The sequence below is a fragment of the Bos mutus genome, chromosome X (genome assembly GCF_027580195.1).
Source record: "Bos mutus isolate GX-2022 chromosome X, NWIPB_WYAK_1.1, whole genome shotgun sequence".
In the NCBI taxonomy this organism is placed as follows: domain Eukaryota; kingdom Metazoa; phylum Chordata; class Mammalia; order Artiodactyla; family Bovidae; genus Bos; species Bos mutus.
Genome location: NC_091646.1, coordinates 31,686,465 through 31,712,655, shown reverse-complemented (window position 1 = coordinate 31,712,655; position 26,191 = coordinate 31,686,465). Strand labels below are relative to the sequence as shown.

The window sequence follows — 26,191 nt, the reverse complement described above, 5'->3', positions numbered from 1 at the left end:
GCATGTACAATACCTTCAGTTTATTCCAATCTTCCCAGGTGCCTCCCCACCCTTGGACAGAGGTAGAGGAAAAAAAAAAAAAATAGACGTCTTTAAGATTACATTTAAATAAGACTAAGAAGAAACCAGGTTCTGTAAGAACAACAGAAAATAAAGAACACTGATTCACTATATGTGCTGATTTTTGGGAACTGCCCTAAAGGGTTCTGTGAGCATGAGCTGTGAGGAAATAGCCCTTTCTGTATCATCTCCAAGCAGATAAAGGAGAGGCTCTTCTCTCTGACCTTTCCCATGGCTTCCTGTCCACTGGACAAGTGTCCCACCTTGCCATTAAAAGGACAAGAGGGCTCTGTGGATGATAAGAAAGGTGTACACGAAAGAATGCTTTATGAAAAATAATGCAGGCAGGCACAGCAGCTGTACCTGAGAGAGAACTCGGGAGCGTGCAAGGAGGTGAACAACCAGCAGTCTTTTCCCCGTGGGGATTGGGGGTTTATAGTTGTTCAAGCTTTCTAAGCTTTTTCTCTCAACTCTGTGTCTATTTGAAATGTACATTTGATGCCTCACATAACTTCTGCTTTTCTCTAGAGTATTTGTCATCTGTGGCTCCTTGAACAGTCTGCATGGAAATAAATCTAGGACCCCCTCCTCAATCAGCAAATGGCTGTTTCTTCCCTACAGCTTCTTCGGTTGTGCACAGGGGACACTGGAATGATTAAGGAACCCAGGAGTGGAGAGAACACAAAACACTTAGAATAGGAAGCTGCTGCCCTGTTTTAAGAAATCAACATCCAGTCCCACGAAGAAGACGTGTCTGCTAATTTAACTGTCCTCTTGGTCATGGAAGGGTGGATGTGCTGTCATCAAACTGGCCGGGGGAGACCTAAGCTAAGAAGATGATCACTGGAAGGAGGTTAGTTTATTGGTCTCCAGGGGAGAGAGTTATCAGCTAGGGAATGCATCGAAGGGCCAGGGCTGGGGGCACCTCACATGACCTTGCGCAGGTGCTGAAAGCTCCTCACGGTCTTGTCCACAGCATCATCCATGGTGACCAGCGGCCGGTAGCCCATGAGTTTTTTGGCTTTCTCGCAGCTGTAGTAGTGGAAAGTGCCGGCCAGTGCGACCCGCATGGGCGTGAAAGTGGGCTGAAGCTGGATGACAGGACTGATCACCATCACCAGGAGGGACACAAGGAGGGCTAGATAGTAGGCCAGCCAGTAGGGGATGTGGTACTTGGGGGCTTCATAATTGAGGCCTGTCAGGATTCGGGACAGGAAAGTCCAGAAGGGGATGGGCTCGTCGTTGGTGATGTGAAAAGCCTGCAGAGAGAACCAGAAACTAGGAACCGCTTCCCAGCAGCATGGGGAGCGGGCCATGCTTGGAGCTCAGCTGCAGCCTGCTGGCTCAGCCAAGACCATTATTTTGAGAAGCCAGGGGCCGCTCCCTACCTGCCCACCCCAGTTCCTTCGCAGGGCAGCTCAAAAATAAGGTGGAGATTAAGCCCACACAGAGTGCAGCATTTCTCGTGGTCCTCAAGTCTGCAAATGTCAGCCAGTGAGTGACAGGCCTTTTGGGTTTGCAGCTACAGGCAACTTTCCAGTGTAGTGGGGAAGGTGATGAAAGTTTAGCTGTGGGCCAGGGTTTCAAGTGAAGCTTAGACTGTACTTGGGAAGGTACGTTGGTTGTTTTAATAACTGTGTTAATCATGGTAAAGGATCTTATCTTCAGATGCTATGAATGGGTCGTATGACCTTTCTCAAATGTGCTCCCTCCCCCCTCCACATTGAGAGTTCTGGGTCAGAAAAGGGCTGAAATCCAGGAAAGAAAAATGAGACCCCAATGGGGAGGGGATTCCAAAATTGGGAGTGAGAAACAAGGAAGGGGGACCTAGGAGTGTGGTCTCCCATCTCTGTGTAAGAGCTGACCGTCCCTTGTCAGAGGGCTTGACCATGGCCCAGTGGGATCCTAAGGTAGGTCTGCCAGGAAGCAGGGTCAGAGAAGCAGTGTGCCAGCAGATGGCATCATAGGGACACACAGGGGCAGGAGGCCCAGCCACTGTTGAGCAGGTGGAAGCAGGTGCCTTACCTTCCCACCCAAGGCGGTGTCCTGGGAGAGGTGCTCTGCAGCCAGGATGTGTCCGTGGACCACGTTCTCCACAAAGGTAAAGTCTACCAAGTTCTTTCCGTTCCTGCAGGTGCACAAGGAATGAGTCCCCTGTGCCTGGAGTACTCAGCTGCACACCTGGCAGAGTCCCTAGGCGTGGACCCAGGGCTGCGACCCACCTTGGCAATGCCAGCCCAGGTACACCTGGGCATCCATGAAGATGTGCTGGAGGCCAGGGCTCCTGGGCCTTCAGGGCCAGAGGGATATTTAGGGGCCGACCCATGAATCTGAAAGCCCCTAGCCCTGCCTGCCCCATCCTGGCATAGCCTATGCTAGTGGTGTCTTCTCTGGGCTCCAGTTTGGACAGCAGCTCTCAACTCCCTCCAGGGCACTGTGGGCTAATCCATTGCTCTGGCCTCAAGAGTTCTCTACTATCTCTTTCTAGTCCTGTGGCAGGGAGGCTGAGCGAGAGGCAGGGAGGCAAGGTGGCAAAGCACAAGAATAAGGGGGGAAAGAAAGGAAGAAAAGAGAATGAAGGAAGGATGGATGGATGGATGAATAGAAGGAAGGAGGGAAGGAAAGCTGTACTGGGGACACAGAACCACTCTCATCACCTGCAGAGGCCCAGAGGAGGAATGTTAACACCTCCCCTTGCCTTCCTAGATGCAAGGAAAGTGGAGGGCCTAGCCCTTGACCCTGGGACAATTGTTTCCCCTCTGAGTCAGTTTCCTGAATTTCCAAACATGGACACAAATATTTTTCCAGCCTGCCTGAGAGGGTTCATGGGGCAGAAATCCACGTCTCCCTGGAACCTGTGACAATGACCTTATCTGGAGATGAGGTCTTTGAATACATAATTAGTTAAGACGAGGTTGTGCTAGAGTAGGGTGGGCCTTAAACCTAATGACTGGTGTCCTTATAAGAGGAGGGATCTTTTGGAAAAGACACACAGAGAAAAGCATGTCATGTGAAGATTAGGCTGAGATTGAAGTGACATGTCTACAAGCCAAGGGTTGCTGACAGCCATGTGAGGCTGGGAGCAAGGCCTGGAACAGACCCCCTCAGAGCCTCCACAGGGAGCCAACCCCACCAACACCTGGATTTTGGAGTCCTGGACTCCAGCACAGAGAGTGAATCCATTTTTATTATTCTCCGCCTCATTTCTTGTGGCAGCCACAGGAAACAGACCACAGGCAGAAGACAAGGCCACAGGAGAAAAGGGCCAATGGTGACTGACCCTTGTTTCAGGGGCTGGGGGGCATGGAGGGGGGCAGTCAGGGGCCAACTTACCCAATCATGAACTTCATCTTGCCTTTCTTGGCTGCCTCAATGAGAATGGGGACTAACTGGGGGTCCCTTGGGCCAAAAATGCCATGAGGGCGGATGGCTGTGGTCAGGAAATTCTTCTCGGGATCATGGGCACCCAGGACTGCCTTTAGGAGAGCAAAGGGAGTGTATGGGTTGCAGACACTGAAGAATTCTAGACTACTTTTCTGTCCCTTTCTCCACCCCAACACCCACATCTGAAGACACAGGACAGAGAGCTGTGTCAAAGCCGGTAAGATCCAATAGAAAGGACTGGCCTTAAAGTACAGAGAAACAGGGTTTGTCTCAAAAGGAACAAAACTTCCCAAAGATCTGCTAGGTTGTTGCTAAAAATGGAGATCGTGATAAACGAGATGGCCCATGTCAACTCATTCTACCACCTCACTGAGGGTTTCTACTCTACTGTGGCAAAATCCTTGCTCATGTTTTAGTCCGAGCGAGTTCAAGTTACCTGCCGACTGTTCAAAATGATCGGAGTTACCCAAAGGGGTCTCACTTGTGTTGACTTGTTGGATACTCTGCTGGAAATAAGGTAAGCCTGTAAACGCCTCTGGGAGGCTCTCTGTGCTCCAAGGAGCAAGGGGACAGACCCAGGATTGGAGCTTGCAAATGGCGAGGCCTCCACCCCTGCACTGAAAAGCCCTTGGGTTTCCCAGCAGATGAGCTCTTCTGGGACATTCCAAATTGGAGTAATAGCAAACAGACGGGGGGCAGCTGGTGCTCAGACCATGCAGGGAGACTCAGGCCAATTCAGTGTTAAGCTTTGCTTCCATATGTACTGGCTATGAAAGGAAACCTCAGTGGGTGCAGTCCACTACTAACACCTGGGAGGGTCACTCACAGCTGCCCAGCTAAGGTAAGCTGCCTGTGGCTGATGAACACCCATGGTCCGCGGTATAGGGTGTCCACCTGGTAATATTCTCCTGGACATTAGTCCTGGAGCTGGCAACTGTCAGAGTCCCCGTTATGTGGCCCAGACCACTGCTAAAATCAGGAGCTCCCTAGTGAAGCTGAGTTGCCAAGTGAAAAACCACTTTCCCTTAAAATAAAGCAAGATCCTTCCATTGTTTGCTTTTTTTTTAAAGAGTAGGGGGTGCAAGAGTACTAGGAAGGCGTATTCAAATGAAAACACACTTGAGTGTTTAGCTGAATTTTGCCTGCCACTTTGGATTATCATCAATTGTCTGATTTCTGAAGCAGAGGTTGAGTGCAGGCTCCAGAGCTGCATGGCCTCAGGAAGCTTAGAACCTCTATGTATCAGCTGTCCTCAACTGTCTTCTGTAACCTGGTGAAGATCATAGTACCTGCCTTAAGGGGTCACCATGAAGCTTGCCTGGAAAATCCCATGGACGGAGAAGCCTGGTAGGCTGCAGTCCATGGGGTTGCTAAGAGTCAGACATGACTGAGCGACTTCACTTTCACTTTTCACTTTCATGCACTGGAGAAGGAAATGGCAACCCACTCCAGTGTTCTTGCCTGGAGAATCCCAGGGACGGGGGAGCCTGGTGGGCTGCCGTCTCTGGGGTCGCACAGAGTTGGACACGAATGAAGGGACTTGGCAGCAGCATGAAGCTTAAATGAAGCAATCCCCCGTAAAACACACAGGGTAGCATCTGGCCACATTAGGATATTCTGTTACTATTTTTTCTGTTATCATCTTTAGAACTGAATTTCATCCACAAATTTTAGTTCACAAGTTATGTAGTTAGGCTTCAGAATACTAACATTCTATGTTCATAAACATTCTTCTTAAGAATCTAAATCCTGCAGATGTTCATGGAACTCGTTTGTCACTGACTCAACCAGTTGTCAGGTACGTACTCTCTCTTGTAAGATCTTTGTCTCCGTGTAGTAGTCAATGGGTTTCGTGGCATAAGGGAGGTCTTCAGTTCCATTCTTGATGTCAACACCCTCAAAGATGACACTGGCACTGCTGGTTAAAATGAGTTTCTGGCAGAGGAGAAAATTAGATGTAAAAAAATGAGTCGGGAATGATCACTATATAAACACCATGAAGGTCACACAGGAAAGGAAATCAAACGGCACGTGTTCACTTTCTTTACTACGATGCCTTCCCTTTTCAGGCCTTCTTAAAACAATGCAAAGATCACTATCTTTTGCAGGTATGAGGATTTGAGACACATTATGGTATAACATTCTAAAAGAGTAGATTTTACATTTTCCCTCGTCTTATCACAACTGAGGGACAGAAGACACTTCTGCTCCCAACCTTGGCACATCAGTATACACACACAGGCGTGCATGGTGAAATGCTATTTGACAGGAAGGTGCTTTCTTATGAGGGTCCCCAGCTTTCAGCTATCTGGTTAAGGGCAGCCCATCCTAAACTGAACAGCATTAGCTCAATCTATCACTTTTATTCAACATGGTCCTGCAAGTCCTAGCCAGCATGGTAGGATAAGGCACATAAGAAACTATTAAATATAATGATTTGAAAAGAAGAAACAAAACTATCACCATTTTCAAGTGTTGGAAGTGTCTATATACAAAACACTACAAACATACAGAAAAAGTTAGACTTCAGCAAATTGCAGAGTACAAAATTGATACACAAAAATTAACTGTGTTTCTATGCAGTAGCAGTGGAAAATGAAAGATATTTCAATTACCAGAAGTGAGGCATATGGAATAAATTTAACAAAAGATGTACAGAACCTTTATGAAGTAAAGTAAAATGTCTACTGAAAGGCATTAAAGAGAGAGAGAAATACATAGCAAGACTCCATATTGGAAAAGATGTCCATTCTCTACCAAATTAGTTTTAGGTTTGATGCAATTACACTAACATTTCCAACAGGCTTTATCAAGAACTTGACAAGCTGGTTCTAAAATGTGTATGAATGAGCAAAGGGCTAGGAATAGTCAAGCAGAACAGAGTTGGGGAGTAACTTGTCCTACACTAGATACTGAGGTTCATCCTAGGGCAGGGCACAAGGGCCTGGGCACAGACAGGGCCACAAAGCACGAGAGCCGGAAACAGGCCCGCAGAGACAAGCTGCATAGGGCTCTAAATATCAGGGAAGGGGCGATGGTACAGTACATGCTGCTGAGCACCCAAACATCCTCTGCTTACGTCAGAACATATACAGACAGAAATTCCTAGTGGATTAGAGATGTAAATGTGGGAAGTAACACTTTAAGCCTTTGAGAAGAAAAGCAGTCAACGATCGTTTCATCTCTGTTGAGAGAGATTCCCTAAATACCACACAAAACCCCCATTTCCTGCACTGCTACCCACTGAGCTATCCTGCCACTTCAGTGATTATACCAGACTGTACTGTATTTCAAGAAAAAGAAATCTCAAAAACATAATGCTGCGGCAAGAACAAGTGCTTTATGAAAGAAGGCAAAAAAGGAATCAAGAAGAAAGTGGTTGACCCATTTTTCTAAAAAAGACTGGTGTGATGTGAAAGCATCAGCTATGTTCAATATAAGGAATATTGCAAAAACACTGGTCATGAGGACTCAAGGAACCAAAATCACATCTGATGGCCTCAAAGGTCGTGTTTTTGAAGTGAGTTTTGCTGATCTGCAGAATGACAAAGTAGCATTTAAAAAATTCAAGCTAATTACTGAGGATGTTAAGGGCAAAACTGCCTAATTTCCATGCTATGGATCTTACTTGTGACAAAACATGCTCCATGGTCAAAAAATGGCAGACCATGACTGAAGCTCACGTTGATGTCAAGACTACTGATGGTTACTTGCTTCGTCTGTTCTGTGTGGGTTCTACTAAAAAACGCAACAATCAGATTCAGAAGACCTCTTAAGCCCAGCACCAGCAGGGTGCTTACCTTAGCTGGGCAGCTGTGAGTGGCTCTCCCAGGTGTTGGTAGTGGACCGCACCCACTGAGGTTTCCTTTCATAGCCAGTACATATGGAAGCAAAGCTCAACACTGAATTGGCCTGAGTCTCCCTGCATGGCCTGAGCACCAGCTGCCCCCCATCTGTTTGCTATTACTCCATCAACAAGAAGATGATAGAAATCATGACCTGAGAGGCGCAAACAAATGACTTGAAAGAGGTGGTCAATAAATTGATTCCAGATAGCACTGGAAAAGACATAGAAAAGGCTTGCCCATCTATTTATCCACTCCATGATGTCTTTGTTAGAAAAGTAAAAATGTTGAAGAAGCCCAAATTTGAACTGGGAAAACTCATGGAGCTACATGGTAAAGGTAGTAGTTCTGGAAAAGCTACTGGGGACAAGACAGGTGCTAAAGTTGAATAAGCTGTTGGATACGAGCCACCGATTCAAGAATCTGTTTAAAATGCAGATTTTTAATGGTGACAAATAAAAGATCTAATTTGTGGTAAAAACAAAAACATAATGTTGAGGGGAAAAAAAGCAAGTTGCAGGAAGATATATTCAGTATATTATTTTTACAAAGTTTTAGAATTTCTGTTTTGGCTGTAGTACCACATAGCATGCAGAAGGACAGCAGTGACACTGAGGATGGGTAAGGGCAGGGCTGCAGCATCACTAGTAATACTGTCACCTCAACGTTGTGATGAGTGTATGGGTGCTATATTATTCTCAGATCTTTTCTGCACGCCTGGGATGGTTGAATGAAAAAACAGCAGAGTGTAATTCACAGAGCTCCAGTTAATACAGGCACAGTACAAAGTAGTAAGGAGTGTGAGATTTACAACTGTCACTTGATTTGCTCCTCCACAAGTAACCAGGGGCTACTAATGTGGCTTAATAGGTGAGGAACCAGATTTGGAGAACCAAGTGATGCCTCTCTGCTAGTAACTCAGACCAGAGAAGGTACAATTTCCACCATAATGTAGCTTGCTGCATTGTTATAAACCCTGGTTCTCTGGATCATCGTAATGGGGTACCAGCCACTAGCAAAACAGCGCCCCTATCAGCCAAGCCCTTGATGCTTGGGGCAGTGACAGTGACATATGCCACAGATGCCTTGCGAACAAGAGAAGAAAGCTGTTGACCAGCCTCTGGCATCACCAGTTGGGACAATAAGAACAGGCAACGTCTGGAAAAATATATGACAGCTCCTTCAGACAGTAACGATGATCCTATATATAAGGTAGCAAAAGAGACACAGATGTAAAGAACAGACTTTTGGACTCTGTGGGAAAAGGCGAGGGGGATGATTTGAGAGAATAGCACTGAAACATGTATATTACCATAAGTAAAATAAATGACCAATATAAGTTTGATGCATGAAGCAGGGCACTCAAAGCCACTGCTCTGGGACAACTCAGAGGGATGAGGTGGGGAGGGAGGGGGGTTCAGGATGGGGGACACATGTGCACCCGTGGCTGATTCATGTCGATGTATGGCAAAAACCATCACAATATTGTAAAATACCTATCCTCCAATTAAAATAAATAAATTAATTTAAAACAATAAAAGCTTAAACACAGAATTACTATATGATCCAGGAATTTCACTCCTGGATATTCACCCCAAAGAAGTGAAAGCAGAAAGTGGAGCAGATTACTTGCGTACCCATGCTCACAGCAGCATGATTCACAATAGTCAAAACAGCCCAGGAATCCACCAAAGGATGAATGAAGAAACAAAATGCAGCATAGCCCTCCAATAGGCTGTTATTCAGGCTTAAAAAAGAAGGAAATTTTGATCCCATTATAGCATGGATAAACCTGGAAGGTGTTATGCCAAGTAAAGTAAGTAGGACACAAAAGGGCATGTGTTGTATGATTGCACTTGTGTGGAGTCCTTAGAGGAATCATAGTCATAGAGACAGACAGAAGGATGATGGGTGCCAGGGGCAGGGAGAGGGGGAGTTAGTATTTAATTGGTACAGATTTCAGCCTCCTTAGGAAGATGAAAAAGTTCTGGAGATGGATGATGGTGGTGGTTGACAGCAGTGTGAATGTGCTTAATGCCACTGAACTGTACACTTAAAAATGGTTAAAATGGTAAATTTTATGTTTGATATATATTATTTATGTTAAAAACATGCTTTTTAAAGCATAACAAAAAACACAAGCAATTTCTAAATTTTGTCACTCTTTAACCAAAGACTAATAAGACTTAGGGTCTTCATATGGTTTGCTCAGCAGCTCCCAGGGCCGAAATTTTAGGCTCTTTGCAACACTTTAGGAAGCAGGCCTGGCTAGCCCAGGAAGTGAACAAAAGCCTTGGCCCCCATGCACTTGGGAAAAGCCATCACACGTTCTTGACAGCACTCATTCCAGCTTTCCCCTTACCTGAACCCCAGCCTCTTTGCAGGTTTCAATGACATTCTTGGTGCCAATGTAATTCACTCTATAAAAGAGTTCCTTGTTGTTATTGAATGGTGGGGGCGATGCGCAGTGGAAAACTGTGCTTACACCTTTCAGAGCTGGGTACAGGTCCTGGAAAGCAAACAAAGACAAAAAAAAAAAAATCACTCCTGCTTTATACAAGTAAACACCCTCCTTACATTCCCAGTGTCCAACCTGGGGCATGAAGGTGTCTTGCCCTTTTATAAATCTCCAATCAACACAGAAATACATTCTCACTGTAAAAGATTCAAAGACACAGAAGTATATGAGGTAGAAACCATAATGTCCCTTTAACCACCTCCCTCCCCACTACCGTTGCCCCAATAAAAATTGGTTTGGGGCATGAGAAGCCTGTGGGATCCAGAAAAAAATCAACATCTGTGCCTTTGTGCCTCATGGGTGGTGGATGGTGGGTGCCAGGTGGGTGGGAAAATCCAGGGCACCTGGAGTTAAGATTCTTAGGGAAAATGAGCCCAAAGATATAGATTATGCATCATATGAAAGTCCCATACTTCAACAGACAGTGTAAATATCCTATACACAGGAGTAATCCTCTCTGTGAAACTAGACATACAACAAAGAGTAACCAGAGATGGATTGCTACAGGGAAGCAGAGCTCCTGAGAGAAATGGTTGATTGCAGATCTGGGGTTGGAAACAGACAAGAATGAAAAGGACTCCAGAGCCAACCTGAAGACATGCCCACTGACAAAAGAAAGATGGGACAATCTGATCAGCAATAGTCATGGACGGATGTGAGAGTTGGAGTACAAAGAAAGCTGAGCACCAAAGAATTGATGCTTTTGAACTGTGGTGTTGGAGAAGACTCTTGAGAGTCCCTTGGACAGTAAGGAGATCCAACCAGTCAATCCTAAAGGAAATCAGTCCTGAACATTGATTGGAAGGACTGATGCTGAAGCTGAAACTCCAATACTTTGGCCACCTGATGCAAAGAACTGACTCATTTGAAAAGACCTTGATGCTGGGTAAGACTGAAAGCAGGAGGAAAAGGGGACGACAGAGGATGAGATGGTTGGATGCCATTACCCATCAGTGGACATGCTGCTGCTGCTGCTAAGTCGCTTCAGTTGTGTCTGACTCTGTGCGACCTCATAGACAGCAGCCCACCAGGCTCCGCCGTCCCTGGGATTCTCCAGGCAAGAACACTGGAGTGGGTTGCCATTTCCTTCTCCAGTGCATGAAAGTGAAAAGTGAAAGTGAAGTCACTCAGTCGTGTCCAATTCTTTGCGACCCCATGGACTTCAGCCTACCAGGCTCCTCCGTCCATGGGATTTTCCAGGCAACAAGGGACATGAGTTTGAGTAAACTCCAGGAGTTGGTGATGGACAGGGAGGCCTGGCATGCTGCAGTCCATGGGGTCGCAAAGAGTCAGACATGACTGAGCGACTGAACTGAACTGTACTAAAGAATAAGAATTCCTTTTGCAAAGTGGCAAACAGAGTCAAGCATTGAAAAAAGGTGCTGGAGTGGCAGCTGTGTGGTGGTAGAGTGGCTGTGAGGAGATAATCCACATCCAAGGGCAAAGGAGAAGCCCTAGCAAAATGATAGGAGGGGCAAAACTGCATTTAGAATCAAACACCATACCTGCCAGGGACACTCAGAGGGGCTCAAACAAACCTTGTATGCACCAGGACCCAGAGGCTCCACAGAAACTGAGACAGAACTGTGTTTGAACGTGTCCTGTGGAGGTATGGGTCAGCAGTGGACTTCCACAGAATAGGGGCTCTGGGTGCAGCAGACCTGGGTATGGCATAAGCCCTCTTGGAGGAGGTTGCCATTAACCCACCATAGAGCTGCCAGAACTTACACAGGACTGGGGAAACTGACTCTGGGAAGGCACAAACAGAACCTTGTGCACCAGGAGAAAGGAGCAGTGACCCACAAGGGACTGACCCAGACTTTCCTGTGTGTCTAGGAGTCTCTGGTGGAAGCCAGTTTTAGCAGTGGCCTGCTGCACGTTTGGGGGCACTGAGTGTAGCAGTGCTTGCATGGGACCTTTTGAAGGAGGTCGCCATTATCTTCATTACCTCCACCATAGTTTTAGTTCAGTTCAGTTCAGTTACTCAGTTGTGTCCGACTCCTTGCGACCACATGAACCGCAGCACACCAGGCCTCCCTGTCCATCACCAACTCCAGGACTTTACTCAAACTCATGTCCATTGAGTTGGTGATGCCAACCAACCATCTCATCCTCTGTCATCCCCTTCTCCTCCTGCCCTCAATCTTGCCCAGCATCAGGGTCTTTTCAAATGAGTCAGCTCTTCGCATCAGGTGGCCAAAGTATTGGAATTTCAGCTTCAACATCAGTCCTTCCAATGAACACCCAGGACTGATCTCCTTTAGGATGGACTGGTTGGATGTTCTTGCAATCCAAGGACTCTCAAGAGTCTTCTCCAACACCACAGTTCAAAAGCATCAGTTCTTCGGCACTCAGCTTTCTTCACAGTCCAACTCTCACATCCATACATGACCACTGGAAAGACCATAGCCTTGACTAGATGGACCTTTGTTGGCAAACTAATATCTCTGCTTTTCAATATGCTATCTAGGTTGGTCATAACTTTACTTCCAAGGAGTGAGTGTCTTTTAATTTCATGGCTGCAATCACCATCTGCAGTGATTTTGGAGCCCCAGAAAATAAAGTCTGACACTGTTTCCACTGTTTCCCCATCTATTTCCATTAAGTGAAATAGAAGGCTAAGGCATAAAGAGAGAATAATAGCATGTTACCATTTTGTGACGTTTTGTGAAGCTTTCCTGTAGCTTAGATAGTAAAGAATCTGTCTGCAATGCAGGAGACCTGGTTTTCATCCCTAGGTCAGAAAGATCCCCTGGAGAAGGGAATGACAATCCACTACATTATTCTTGCCTGGAGAATTCCATGGACAGAGGAATCTGGTGGGGTACAGTCCGTAGGGTTAAAAGAGTTGGACACAACTGAGTGACTAACACTACTACTACCATTTTGTGAAATCTTAACTATTAATAATAAAATCTAGGAATGATCAATAGATACTAACATCGCCAAAAGAAAACCATGAATTATGTCCCTAGATACACTGATTATTAGCATTTTGCCACAACTTTCTCTATGTAGACATGATTTTTTCTTTGAAACCATTTGAGAGTAAGCTGCACATAGCATGCCACTCTGCCTCTCAAGTCTACCCCAGGCCTGTTCTAAGAACTGGTAATCTTCTTCATGATTAGATTAAGTCTTAATACTTTTGGCGAGAACATCACACCAGTGACATCATGCCTTCTCAGGGCATCACCCTAGGAGGATCAAGATGGCAGTTTGTCACATTGTTGCTAATGTTGATCCAGTCATTTGGTTAAGGTGATGGCTGCCAGATTTGGGCCATCAAAAAAGTTATCTTTCTCTCTGAGCAATCAAAATGTAATCTATGGGGTGATCATTAGAGATCCTGTGAATATCTTACTCCCCAGCAACTTTCCACCAATTGATTTCAGCATTCATTCGTGATCCTTGCTTGGAACAACTTATTAACATGTTACTTGCAAATTGGTAAAATGTTTTTAAGTTTTATTTTTTAATTGGAATGAATTGCTTTACAATGTTGTGTTGGTTTCTGTCATACAACAATGTGAATCAGCCATAATTATATCTATATCTATATCTATATATATATCTCCCCCCTCTTAAGCCTTTCCCTAACCCCACCCCCACCCCACAGCGGGCTACAATTCTTGGGGTTGCAAGAGTTGGACACAGATTAGTGACTAAACAAAAAATGGTGAACTTTTAATTTTAGCTTTCATTTTTACTTCTTTACTTGGCATTCCTCTGTAATCTTTTTTCAGTAATTCTATGGATGCAGGGATTCTTGTTCAATTCATTACAATCCACTACTATTATCTTTTGAGGCTCAAAATGTCCCAAATTTGGCCAGCAGAGGCTCTTGAAATTGGTTCCTGTGTCCTTTTAACATGTTCTAAATTAGTTTTTGAGTACTTTGTTAGTTTCATCCTAAGAAAAATGTCCCAGGCTCACCTTGTACTACCTACCTCTCCCCCAGATTCCTGAATAGGATATTTTCCCAAGGACCCCTGGTTTGTTTTATGGGCAATGGTTATAGAAAGTAAAATCTGAGTACTACAAGTGCTTATTGCTATTGGGGTATCAATCTATGATGCCCCAAAGGAAAAAAACCAAACCAGAATCAGATCCAACTTTTACCCCTTTATTCCACTAGAAATATGATACAAAGCATAGACATGACTTTTAAGTTTGTAGTACCCACATTAAAAAAGTAAAAAGAGGCAATTCCCTGCTGGTCCAGTGGTTGGGACTGTGTGCTTCCAGTGTAGGGAACCTGGGTTCAATCCCTGGTCTAAGAACGAGGATTCTGTGACCCTTGCAAAGCAACCAAAAAAAAAATAAAATGCTCAGATTGAGCAATGGGGGAGGAGGTGGGGGAGGAGGATTATAACCCTAGAATGCCACTCGCAGCAAAACTAACATTTGTGAGTGAGGGGAAAATAGCAACGATAGCATGGGAGTTGGGGGGAGTGGTTTGAAGGGGAGCTGCCTTCATGGAGCGCATGTTCTCTGGGTGGGGGGACAAATACCTAAGTTGACACAGAATATATCAGCTATGCCAAGTGTTATGCAGAAAGACAAATTCCAGGGAGTACCAGGTGGCTCAATGGCAAAGAATCCACTTGCCAGTGTTGGAGATACAGGTTCGAGCCCTGGTTGGGCGAATATTCCACATACCTGTGGAGCAACTAAGCCCGTGGGCCTCAGCTACTGAAGCCTGCACCCTAGAGCCCCTGTTCCACAAGCCAGTGCAATGAGAAGTATGTGCACCACAATGAGGAGTAACTCCCACTCACCAAAACTAGAGAAAAGCCCGAGCAGCAACGAAGATCCAGCACAGCCATAAATAAATAAATAAATAACCACACTAACAAACAAAAATTATTAAAAAAAAAAAAAAGAAACACAAAGCCCAGCAATTTCACTTTTGGATGTATACTCTGGAGTAGCAGTCAGCACACTACAGCCTGTGGACCTTTGTCAATAAAGTTTTATTGGTACGCAGCTGCCACCACTCATTTATGTATTGGCCATGGTTGCTTTTGAACTATCTGTGTAGAGTGCAGTAGTAGCAACAGAAATAACAGTTACTGATTCTCACTAGTAACAATAGGTGTGTGTGTTAAATTCTTTCGTATAACTTCACAATTTTTCAAAAAAAAATTTCTCTTTTGGAAACAACTGGGCTGGCCTCTGAGCAAGGGAAGTCTGGTGGTCTCCCTTCAAGGGGCCTGGCATAATCAGAAAGGCTAAATGGTCTGTTACCTGTTGGCTGCAAAGGTCACCCAGGAAAAACTGCACACGAGGATTGTCAAACCCTTGCCGAATGTCAAATACATTGACAGCATAGCCTCTTGCAAGCAACTGCTCCACCATGTGCTGACCCAGGAACCCACAGCCTCCAATCACCGTGCACCTCTTGGCCTGCAGAAAGAGAGGGATGGCAGGGGGTAAGGGTGTGCTGAGAATTGGAAGCTCTAAGAGCCTGGATTCACGCACCATGAGCCATTGAAATAGCAGGTCCATCTCTTAGTTTGAAAGTTTTCTTGAATCAAGTTGGAAGTTTCAAATAATTCTGGTGTTTTATCGCCCATGGCAATCTTCACTCCTGGGATTAGTAAGGAGGGAAGAGATAGCAAATTATACTGAGGCAGACTTTGGTCACACTGGATGACCTGAGGCAAGTTCCCTGGCTGTCCAGTGGGTAGGACTTGATACTTTCGCTGTGGTGGCCTGAGTTCAATCCCTGATCTGGGAACCAGGATTTTACAAACCATGGTGCAACCAGCCCCCCACCCCCACCAAAGTGATACTTTCTTGCTCCCGATAGCTGATCCCTGGGCACTTTTAAAGCAAAAAACAAACCACACACACACACACAAATCCAAACATGCCATCTGCTCAACTGACAGTGTGCACTTAGAACATCAGAAAAAAGAAAGTAGTTTCCATACTTGCAGGGGAAAGTAAGGCCCCTTTGCTCTCCAACCACTACAGGGCTGGGCTCTGTGGCTTTGGACTCATCACCTAAACCCTTCTCCCCTTAGCACATCCATCTAAGACTATGCTGTTGCCCGATGGGATCTCCTGGTGGGGATGCAGGGACGATCAGTGAGCTGTTCACCAGCCAGGCCCAGGGCTTTGCTTTCCCTTCTCTGAGCTCTGAGGAAGTTGACATATCAGGTGAAAGCTATGATGCTTGCATTTCAGCTCTGCAACACAGGTACATCATGCAAAATGTCTTCAGACTGTGGTGTTGGAGAAGACTCTCAAGAATCCCTTGGACTGCAAGGAGATCCAACCAGTCAATCCTAAAGGAAATCAGTCCTGAATATTCATTGGAAGGACTGATGTTGAAGCTGAAACTCCAATACTTTGGCCACCTGATGCGAAGAACTGACTCATCTGAAAAGACCCCGATGCTGGGAAAAACTGAAGGTGGGAGGAGAACGAGACAACAGAGGATGAGATGGCTGGATGGCATCAGTGACTCAGTGCACACGAGTTTGAGCAAACTCTGGGTGATAGTGAAGGACAGGGAAGCCTAGCGTGCTGCAGTCCATGGGGTTACAAAGAGTTGGGCATGACTGAGCGACTGAACAACAACAACCCATGTACTCTCTTGGCTAAATTCCAACTCTGTTAACTGGCGATAATGGAAGGACAGAGCACCACATGCGGGACTTAAATATTCTGACTCCAGGGAGCTGATGCAAAACTGTAGCTGGTGCACGCTGATGAAGCTGGGTACAAGGGGCCCCAGGGGAGGACTTGTTATACCTTTCCTCCTTGGGGTCTTTCTAAAACCATATCTGGGCTTCCTTAAGATGACAAACCCCCATTTTCTCTGAACTTATGTATAGTACAGTTGGGGATAGAAAGTAGAGATTTTAAAGAAATTCTGCTGATTAAAAAACCAACCAACCAACCTGCTATGTATTCCTTAAATACCTATATAATTGGGATATACAGGAGACTGTAGGGGAGCCAGAGTCTCTTCTATAGATCTGCCCCTCTCAACCTGGCATCCCACCTGCAATGGAGATGGCTCTGAAGCTTCAGCATCATTTGTTCAGGCATTCATAATCTCCTGACAGAGTCAGCCTCACTATGCTACCCTCTCCAGCAAAGTATCTTTTAAGCCCACTGTTGTCTACGCTTAGACGACTGCCATATATCATAGCATGCTACATTATTTACACCTTTACTAAAATTTCTAACACACGCCCAGTGCACAGGCAAATGAAATCCACAAATTCCACTCAATCTCCCTGTTGGCAATTCCTTCTCTTCCTGCTCTCCCCAAGACAGCTGCACAGGGAAAGCCAGCTTTTTAGAATAACTCCAAAGGAGTTCAGAGTCTCTTGTTTATAGTATTTGGAGTCAAAAGTTACAAATTGCTTCAAAAGGTTGACAGTCTAATTTAAGAAAAATCAAATAACCCTGCTATCATATCTAGTGTAATTTCTTTTTAAAAAACATTTATTGGAGTACAGTTGCTTTACAATGCTGTGTTTATCCAGTACAATTTCATTTCATGATTTTAAAGTAATTCTCTCTTTGACAGAGTGATGTGGATTCTTATATTGAAATGTTGCACCCATATTGCCTGGGAAGCATGGGTCAGTGGCTATGCCAGAGAGTTTTATAACGATGAGAACAGAGCTGGCATTTACCCCAGAGAAGTCAGATTGTGATGGGGCCATGGTCCTCGGTTACAGGAGATTATGTGAAATCATCACTTACTTTTCATGGCCACGAAAGATGATGCAGTTCAAGTGGGTCTAACAGACAAGAAGGAATATGTACTAATAAATAAGAATGAAATTACAGATTGGAAACAGGTAGTGAGACTCAAGAACGGGTTATTGCGGGGAGTTAAACACTCAACACCTTGGAGACAGTTTTAAGAATAGGGAAGAAAGCCATCTAGAAAAACTATTTCATTGCAAAATGATCTGGAGATAACAGAATATTGTAGGTCCCTGGGTTTCTTCCAATCTTTTCTGTTTTCCCTTGTTATTAGCAGTGGGCCCTTTACTCAGAGAAGTCTTACACAGAATGTATGTATAAGTTAGGATGAAACTGTTCTTTTTCTTATAGTAGTTTAAATGTGTAACTTTTACTTTATACTATAAAGTCAATTGATGAGAAAAAAAACCACCATCCTAATCAAGACTGTTTTTAGTTGCTGAGTATCAGTAAAACCCTGATGCACACAAATGAACTACAGATTGCAAGGACCTCTGGTGGTTTGTCTGAGCAGTAGAATCTCAGATTAATCCTCAATTACAGAGGCACACAGAAGGCCTTCTGTGTACTCTGAGCTGTACACTAAAACCAATGTGATCTGGTGACCTGCGGCAACCTCTTGGGAAGCTTTGATTAAGTAACATCTGATATGAACACATTTTACCTCAGTGTGATTTCATGTCTGAAGTGTTAGTTCATTGCAAGTGTAATGAATCCTCCCTTCATAGATCTCTGTAAAGCATCTCTAGGAGGCCTGACAATTCCTTCAAGTCCCTTCTGACATTGGCAAGGTTAGAGTTTAGGAGGCCTTGCTAGTGCCCTTGCTGGCCCTGGGAAGGCTTCTGCGATTATATCCAGAAGCACAGTCTAACCTGCTGGAGGCCACCTAGGTGACAGGCAGTAGTTACTGCCACCTGTGTGAGTGAGGCTGCCTGGAACATATACCTCAGGGACCCCATGACTGCAACTGTGTGTGCGAGCCCAGGGCAGACCAGTGGAGGAACCCCCACTCCTCACCACAAGCTGGGCCCAGCCCAACCTGCAGAATTGTGAACAAAGAAATGGGTGTTGTTTTAAACTGCTAAGTTCTGATAGGGTTTGTTACAGAGCAGTACTTGATGCCTTAAATAAGGACATATCTTCTATAAAGAAACACTTACTCAATACTAATTACTTTAATATGGGTAACCGAGAGCTATGTTTCAATGGCGTGCTGTTATGTATGTGCTAGACTTTCCCCTTATCTGGTTTTGGTTAACCTTTTTTTGTGTCAATACTCACTTTTGGAATGTCTTCTGTCAAACATGTCCTTGTTGGCTCACCAGCTGCTTGTTCCATTTTTGCTCCAAATGTGGCCCTGTCTGCAATCAACGTTTGTCTCCTTAAAAACATATTTAGAGGCAGACATTTATGTTGTATAAACTGAAACATCTTTAAGCTGTTAGTGTGTTGTGTAGATAACATCCCCTGTCCCCGACCCCTGAGTTTTCACAGAGTGCTCAACTGTAGCTGCAGCTGCTGGAAGAAGCACTCAGGGAACATTCCTGGGATGCAGACTGTCCTCTGAGATGGGCCTGGGTGGCCCCATAACTCACTACCATATACTTGGACTAGAGGCAGAATGGGAAGCCACTTAAATAACCCCATTCATCAGTTACAATGAAAAGACTATCTCTGGCATCACAGCTTTTCCCACGGCACTCATGCGCTTCAAATACTCTCTATTTCTCTAGTGTCGATCAGTAGAGAAATGAACAAAATGGAGGCTCAGATTTCAGTCCTGGCACTGCCAGAAAGTGTATCAATCTGCTCAAGCCATTTCTCTTTGCTGCAGCTCAGTGAAACAGACTCACTGCTCATCCCCATGATGCCAGGGCATGGGATGCTGGGAGAAAGAAGAATAAGAGGAGATAGAGCTCTCTTCCTTGGTGGAATTAAAGCCATCCTGACCACATATAGAACTCAGAGTGTCTGGGGCCATCAGAAACCCCCTGGGAAGTGGTCAGAGTATGGTGACGACCATCCAGTTACAAAATGAGCTAAGGACTTGAATAGACACCTCTCCAAAGAAGACACATAGATGGCCAACAGGTACATGAAAAAAATGCTCCATGGCATTAATCATCAGGGAAACGTAAATCAAAACTACAACGAGATACTACTTCACCGCTGTCAGGATGGCTATTATCAAAAAGTCAAAAGATAAGTGTTGGCGCAGATGTGAAGAAATTTGAACTTCTGTACACTGAATGCAAAAACAATGCAGCTGCTGTAGAAAACAGTATGGAGGTTCCTTAAAAAATTAAAATAGAACCACCGAAGTACATAGGATCTAGCAACTCCAATTCTGGGTATATATTAAAAAGAACTGAAGCTAGAATCTTGAAGCGATATGAGTACTCCTAAACTCTTTGCAGCACTATTCACAATAGCCAGGATGGAAACAATCTAAGTCTTCATTGATGGATGAATGGATAAAGAAAATGTGGTATATAAATACAACAGAATACTATGAAGCTTTAACAAAGGTGGAAATTCCACAATATGAGATGCAGATGAACTTTGAGAACATTATACCAAGTGAAATAAGCCAGTAACAGAAAGACAAATACTGCGATTCCACTCATATGAAGTATCTAAAGTAGTCAAATTCACAGAATCAAAGAGTAGAATGGTGGTTGCCAGGGGCTGGCTGGGGGAAGGGAAGAGGGGCAGCTACTGATCAGTGGGTAGAAAGTTTCAGTTAAGCAAGATGAGTAAGCTCTAGTCTGCTGTACATTGTACCTACAATCAACAATCTATTGTACATTCAAACATTTGTTAATATGGTGGATCTCATCTTACCTGTTTTTGTAAGTGAAAGTCACTCAGTTGTGTCTGATTCTTTGTGACCCCATGGACTATACAGTCCATGGAATTCTCCAGGTCAGAATACTGGAGTGGGTAGCCTTTCCCTTCTCCAGGGGATCTTCCCAACCCAGGGATCGAACCCAGGTCTCCTGCATTGCAGGCAGATTCTTTACCAGCTAAGCCACAACGGAAGCCCAAGAATACTGGAGTGGGTAGCCTATCCCTTCTCCAGGGGATCTTCCCAACCCAGGAATCAAACCAGGGTCTCCTGCATTGCAGGCAGATTCTTTACCAACTGAACCATCAAGGAAGCCCTGTTCTTACAACAATAAAATAACAATTAAAAAAAGAGACATTCTGATATAGGTTACAACACAGATGAATTTATGCTAAGTGAAATAAGAACTTTGGACACATTATACTAAGTGAAAGAAGCCAGACACAAAAGGACAAATACAATAGGAGTCTACTTGTATGATGTCCCTAGAGTAGTCAAATTCTTAGACACAGAAAGTACAGTGGTGGGTGCCAGGGCCTGGAAGGAAGCAGGGAATTGGGGAGTAATGCTAAGTCGGTATAGAGTTTCAGTTCTACAAGATGAATAGAGGTTTGGAGAAGAATGGCTGGGATGGTTGCATGACAATGTGAACCTACTTAATGCCACTGAACTGTATACTCAAAAATGTTTAAAATGGCAAATTTTCAGTTCTGTCTATTTTATTATAAATATATTCACAAGAATACTGCGAATGGGAAAATAAGACCCTAAAGAGCAACATTCTAGGAGCTGGGATTGTTACAGATCACACAGAAGCCTCAAGTCTTTTTCCTTTAAAATTGCAGGTCTCTGAATTAAAACCATCCTTTAAAATTGCAGATCTCAGAATTAAAACCAGTATGTATGTCTTTATTCCTCTAGACACACTCGGACAAGGTTTTAGGCTAAAAGGCATCTAGGAAAACAGACTCACCTTTTAAGAGTGAAACCCGAGCACCTGGCTCTACTTCTAGGATTAAATACAGAGAGAAGGAAGTGAGCCCATGGCTGCCTTCCTGCTGGGGCCAGTCCCCAGTGCCACCGAGTCCTGGAGACAAAAGGACAGGAGAGTCTGTCCATTTCCAACCAGGAAGAGAGACAAGTGCTCTCTCCTTCACAAACATGAGAGACCAGGCTCTTTGTAAAGGGGAAACCCAGAGCAGCTCAGAGGAGAGTGCTGGGGTAGTCAGGGCCTGGCCTGCTCCTGTGCTTGGTCAGTGCAGGAGGCTCCAACGTGGGTGCCATAAACTCGATACCCTCCTCTGTGGCAAGAAGACGCCTGTCTGCACAAGAAAAAGGCCAACAGGATTGAGGGCTTCCCCTTACTTCTCCAAAGGACTCAATCAGCTCCATCTTGTCCTTTCTGTCACTCATTGATCTCTCCACTAGTCTGTTGACTTTTAGGACAGAAAGGCCCTGGCTTTGAATCTGCTGACAAAATCAGCAGCCTGTCTGAGAGCTTCAGCTTATGCTGTTCCTCCACCTGGAGGTGCTGCTCCCTGTCCTCTCCATGGTGAGCAGCTCTGCAGCCTTCAAGGCCTTGCTCAGTTGTCACCTCTAGGAAACTTCCTCCTCCTCTCCAGGCCAGACTAGTAGCTTCCTCAGCACCTCAGCATTGGTTTCTGTTTTCATTCTAACACTGTACACAGCTGTAGGCTCCCCACTCCCCCCAGCCCCCGCCCCATGTCCATCTTGGCTTGCTGGAGTTGAGCCCCTGGAGGGCCAGCAAGGAGTCCAGAATGGAGTATGGGTGGAATTGTGCTGCAGCAGCTGGTCTGAGAGGCCTCAACCATAGAGCAAGAATCCTTCTGCTGACCTCAGTGGATGTACGTACACGCCCCAAGGATAAAAAGGGAGCTGCAAATTGTAAAAAAAAGTTGTAGAAAAGCACTCTGGTGCCAGCTCACTCCTCCACCTTTACAAGGCCACTGCCAAATAGAACCTGCAGAAGGCACAGCACCAACCTTCAGGGAGCCCAGCATCTGGGGTGGGACACAGGCTTAGCAGAACATTGCAGAAGTGACTGTGAGTTCTGATGAGAGAAAGCCCAGGCAGGGAGGCGATCCCTGAGTCAAGTTCTAGAGCCCTGGAGGCGTGAGTCAAAGAAGAGGTGGGTGTCCTGAGAGATATTCCAAGGCCAGGGGTGGGACGCATGAAGCGTTGGCACGGCCAGCCTGTTCTGCGACAAGTTGTGACAAAGTGAGATCAAAGTCAGATCGGGAGCAAAGTTCAGAAGGTGCAGGTGCTGTGTCAGGCTAAGGAGTCACCCTATGGGAGATGCAGGAGGCTTTGGAAGTTAAAATCAAGGGTGAGTGTAAGATCACTCTGGCTACAGCATGGAGAAGACTTAACACAGGGTCTGAGGCTCTGCATGTGTCATATAAGGGGAATGACAAGAGTGAATCAGAGAAAAGAATTAACAATGCCTGAAAACTGGATAAATTTCAGAACCTTTTACAGATGAGCACAACAGTTCCTCATTATCCATGGGGCCCTGGTTCCAGGAGCCCCCGCAGACACCGAAATCCAAGGAAACTCAATGTCTCTTAGATAAAATGACACAGTATTTGCATATAACCTATGCACATTCTCTCATATAGTTCAAACAATCTCTAGATTACTCCTAATACCTAATACAATGTCAATGCTATGTAAATAGCTGTAAATACTATGTTAATGCCATATAAATTGTTGCCTATGAAGCAAATTTGATTTTTGCTTTTGAACCTTTCTGAAATTTTTCTTTTCAATATTTTAAATCCATGGATGGTTGTGAAGGAGGAAACAGAATAGGCTCCATCTTGAAAGCAGGACTCCATCTTGGCCCAGACTGTGGACTTTGAGCTATATGCCCAGTATCTATGGAAATGGCATACCAACTGGAAAACCAGACCCCCCGGATGGAAGAGTCCCAGGGCTCGTACCTAGACTTTCCATCGCCTGAAAGAATACCCTAATTATCTGTGTAACCAAATAGAAAAAAATTCTATTATGCTTATTGGGGTATGACCACAGGCTTATTGATAATTGTCCACTGTTAACTACCTAGGCTTAAGGCATACGAATCACGGGTTTAAGGCACAGGCATATGAATCATGGGTTAACTTTGATTGTATCTTTCTTTTCCTTTGTTCAGACTAGTTTCAGAGAATTTGGGGAGGTGGGTTTGAGCACGTACAATTAGGGTATATAAGGTTTTCACAAAAACTGGTCGGGGTCCTTGGCTAAGAGGAGACTCTGCCTTGGGCCAGCCGGTGTAATAAACTGCACTCCACTATCTGCATTGTCCGTCTGAGTGGGTTTGTTTCCTGGAACACATGGCTATAACAATTGAACCCATGGATATGGAACCTGCAGATACGAAGGACTAACTGTGTATTATACCACCAAGATCCCAAAAGCAGCCAGTTGGGAACACAGTACTGGTCTCATTCAACAGATAAGAAACTGAGGCTTGGAGAGGTCAAGTGACTTGCCCAAAGTCACAATGCTGGTACAAGGCCAAGGCAGAACTTGTGGTTGCTCCTACACTGCCAGGTTGTCACCCTGCAGACCCACTGGGAAACAGGCTGTGGAATGACACAAAGTTGGAAGGTCCAGGAGGGGCAAAACTTGGCAGGAGGCTCAGATGCCAGGCTGAGTCTGGACTTCAGTCTGCAGTCACGGGAAACCTCTGAGGGTTTAAGAGCATGGGGGTGACCTGACCAGAACTGTTCAGTCAGGTTAACCTGGTGAAGCAGAGTGGACTAGACAGGTGAGAAGCAGGAAACAGGGAGACCACTCACCACTTGTTCAACCAAGATTTACTGAGTACCTAATGTGGGTCCCCTCACTGTTCCACGTCCTGGAGTGTCAGCAGTGAACAAAACAGAGATGCCTGCACTCACAGATTCTCTTCTAGTGGATGGGCAGTAAAGAGCAAAATAAACAAGTAAAATACACAATGACAAGCAGTATGAGATTGTGGACTTAAAAATACTCACAACCTAAAAGTTGAGAGTTATGTTTTATTTGGTGGGAATATTTAGGACTTCAAGCCTCGGGACAGCACCTCAAGTAACACTGAGAGAACCGGTCCTAGGAGGTGAGAAGGGTAGCCAGGTTATATAAAAGTTCTGCAACAAAGGGCAGGTAGTCTGAATATCAAAAGATTATTGTTAATTAAAGAAAACTAGACATCTCAAGTTAAGGAATTTAGCGCTTTTCTGTGTATGGGAATATGCAAGACATGAAAGAGGCTGGGCTCACTGAAATCATTCTTTCAATTTGCATCTCAACATATCTGTGGCTGGTTTCCTGTTTCCTCAAGGCTCACCATAGGGTGGCTGCAGTCTGATGGCTGCTTGATGGCAGGTATTCTTTCTTTCCTAAATTCCCTCATGGTTCACCAACCCATGACATCCTTTGTTTATTGATATGGCAGGAAATATTTCATTTTTCAGGAGAGCAAGATGCAGAGTTTGGGTGTCCTTGGGGATGCAATGCTAAAGAAGGCGCTCAGTGGGGTTCACTGAGAAAGGTGATAGTAGAGCAAAGACCTACAGGAGGAAAAGAAGTGGAGGAAGCACGCAGAAGGGGCAGCTAGAGCAAAAGTTCGAAGGCAGGAGTGAGTCTGCACATTTGAATCCATTCAGGGGCTGAAGGGAGCCAGGGAAGAGGAAGCCCATAAGGAAGGGCCTTGCAGATCACGGTCAGAACTCTGCCCTGCACTCATAGGGTGGTTGCTGCTGAAGGCCTTAAGTGGGAGAGGAGCAGCAGAGGTGGAAAAATGGATAGAACTTGAAGGCTGCTAAATGGAAAAGGGACAGAAAAAGAGTCAAATATGACCGAAAGGTTGTGAACCTGGTTTATGCTCCAAGAGGGTACAGGGCAGAAGGTCAGAGAACACTTTCGTTTAATAAATGTCAATAAACCTCAGGCTTTTTTTCAGCCTGAGAAACGTCTGCTCTGGTTCGCTGTCTCCCTAAATATACTGTGCCAACGCCCAGAGGGGAAGCAGGTTAAGTGCTGAGAGATCTGCCCCCTCACGTGCACTCATGCTTCCTTCACTCCCTTCAAAGTCCGTTCTCAGGCCCCCAGGTCACCTTCCTAGGCTGCTTTTAGTCAGGTAAGAACTAAAGTGATCCTGTCTTGGAACCTACTTTGGGGGTGGGGAGTGCTCTTGAACGCACACTCTCAAAGAAAGAGCCTCGGCTGGATTAGGCTTCTAAGTCCCAGACGTTCGAACCTCTGCGACAAGGCTCGGCACGTCCCTTCCCTTTTTTGGATCTCAGATGCCCCGTGGGTACAGCGTCTGCTCCAACACGAAAGCTTAGGTCTTCTCTGGCCCCTCGGACCCTAACTCATCGGACCCTAACCCATCGGACCCTAACTCAAGTCTCAGGTCAGACCAGGAAGTCCCCGTCCTGGATAGTCCCACCCAACCCCTTGCCTTCTAGTCCTGTCGCCGACACAAGGGTGAGGTCGCAAACCTTACCGGTCCGTAGGCGCCCCGCTGGTTGGCCCCAGCGTGTCCACAGCCTGCACCCTTAGAGCTCGAGCTGACGGTAGCCACCTTTTTCTCCCCGCCCGCGTGAGGCGAGGATCTGCCGAGGCTCCTCCACCAAGAGGATTGGCTTGGTTTGGCGCGGGCTCCACTAATCTGCGCTCGCGGTGTAATCCTGCCCAATGAGGCCGGGCCGCGAGGATACTGCCCCCCGCCCTGTGCCGGGTGTTCGTCGGATTAGCCCCACCCACCCCAGCCCTGAGCCAATGGGGAGC

The 26,191-nt window shown here is 45.5% G+C and overlaps 1 protein-coding gene and 1 pseudogene across 2 annotated transcripts; one reads left to right on the top strand and one right to left on the bottom strand.

The window, feature by feature from the left end:
* NSDHL (NAD(P) dependent 3-beta-hydroxysteroid dehydrogenase NSDHL) lies at window positions 1–26,042 on the bottom strand. Of its 2 annotated transcripts, none has more exons than XM_005888788.3 (8): window positions 25,908–26,042; window positions 18,826–18,925; window positions 15,058–15,216; window positions 9,652–9,798; window positions 5,251–5,379; window positions 3,394–3,536; window positions 2,086–2,188; window positions 1–1,319 (listed from the first exon to the last, which is right to left on the bottom strand). In XM_005888788.3, the coding sequence occupies exons 2-8, from the start codon at window positions 18,880–18,882 to the stop codon at window positions 987–989; spliced, it is 1,071 nt and encodes a 356-aa protein (XP_005888850.1). In that variant the 5' UTR covers window positions 18,883–18,925; window positions 25,908–26,042; the 3' UTR covers window positions 1–986. The 2 variants fall into 2 exon arrangements, with proteins under 2 accessions (XP_005888850.1, XP_014337953.1); XM_014482467.2 differs by having other exon boundaries at window positions 18,826–18,905; window positions 25,908–26,036.
* Window positions 5,816–7,720, top strand: LOC106701479 (small ribosomal subunit protein eS1-like; annotated as a pseudogene).
* Window positions 26,043–26,191: the final 149 nt, after the last annotated feature.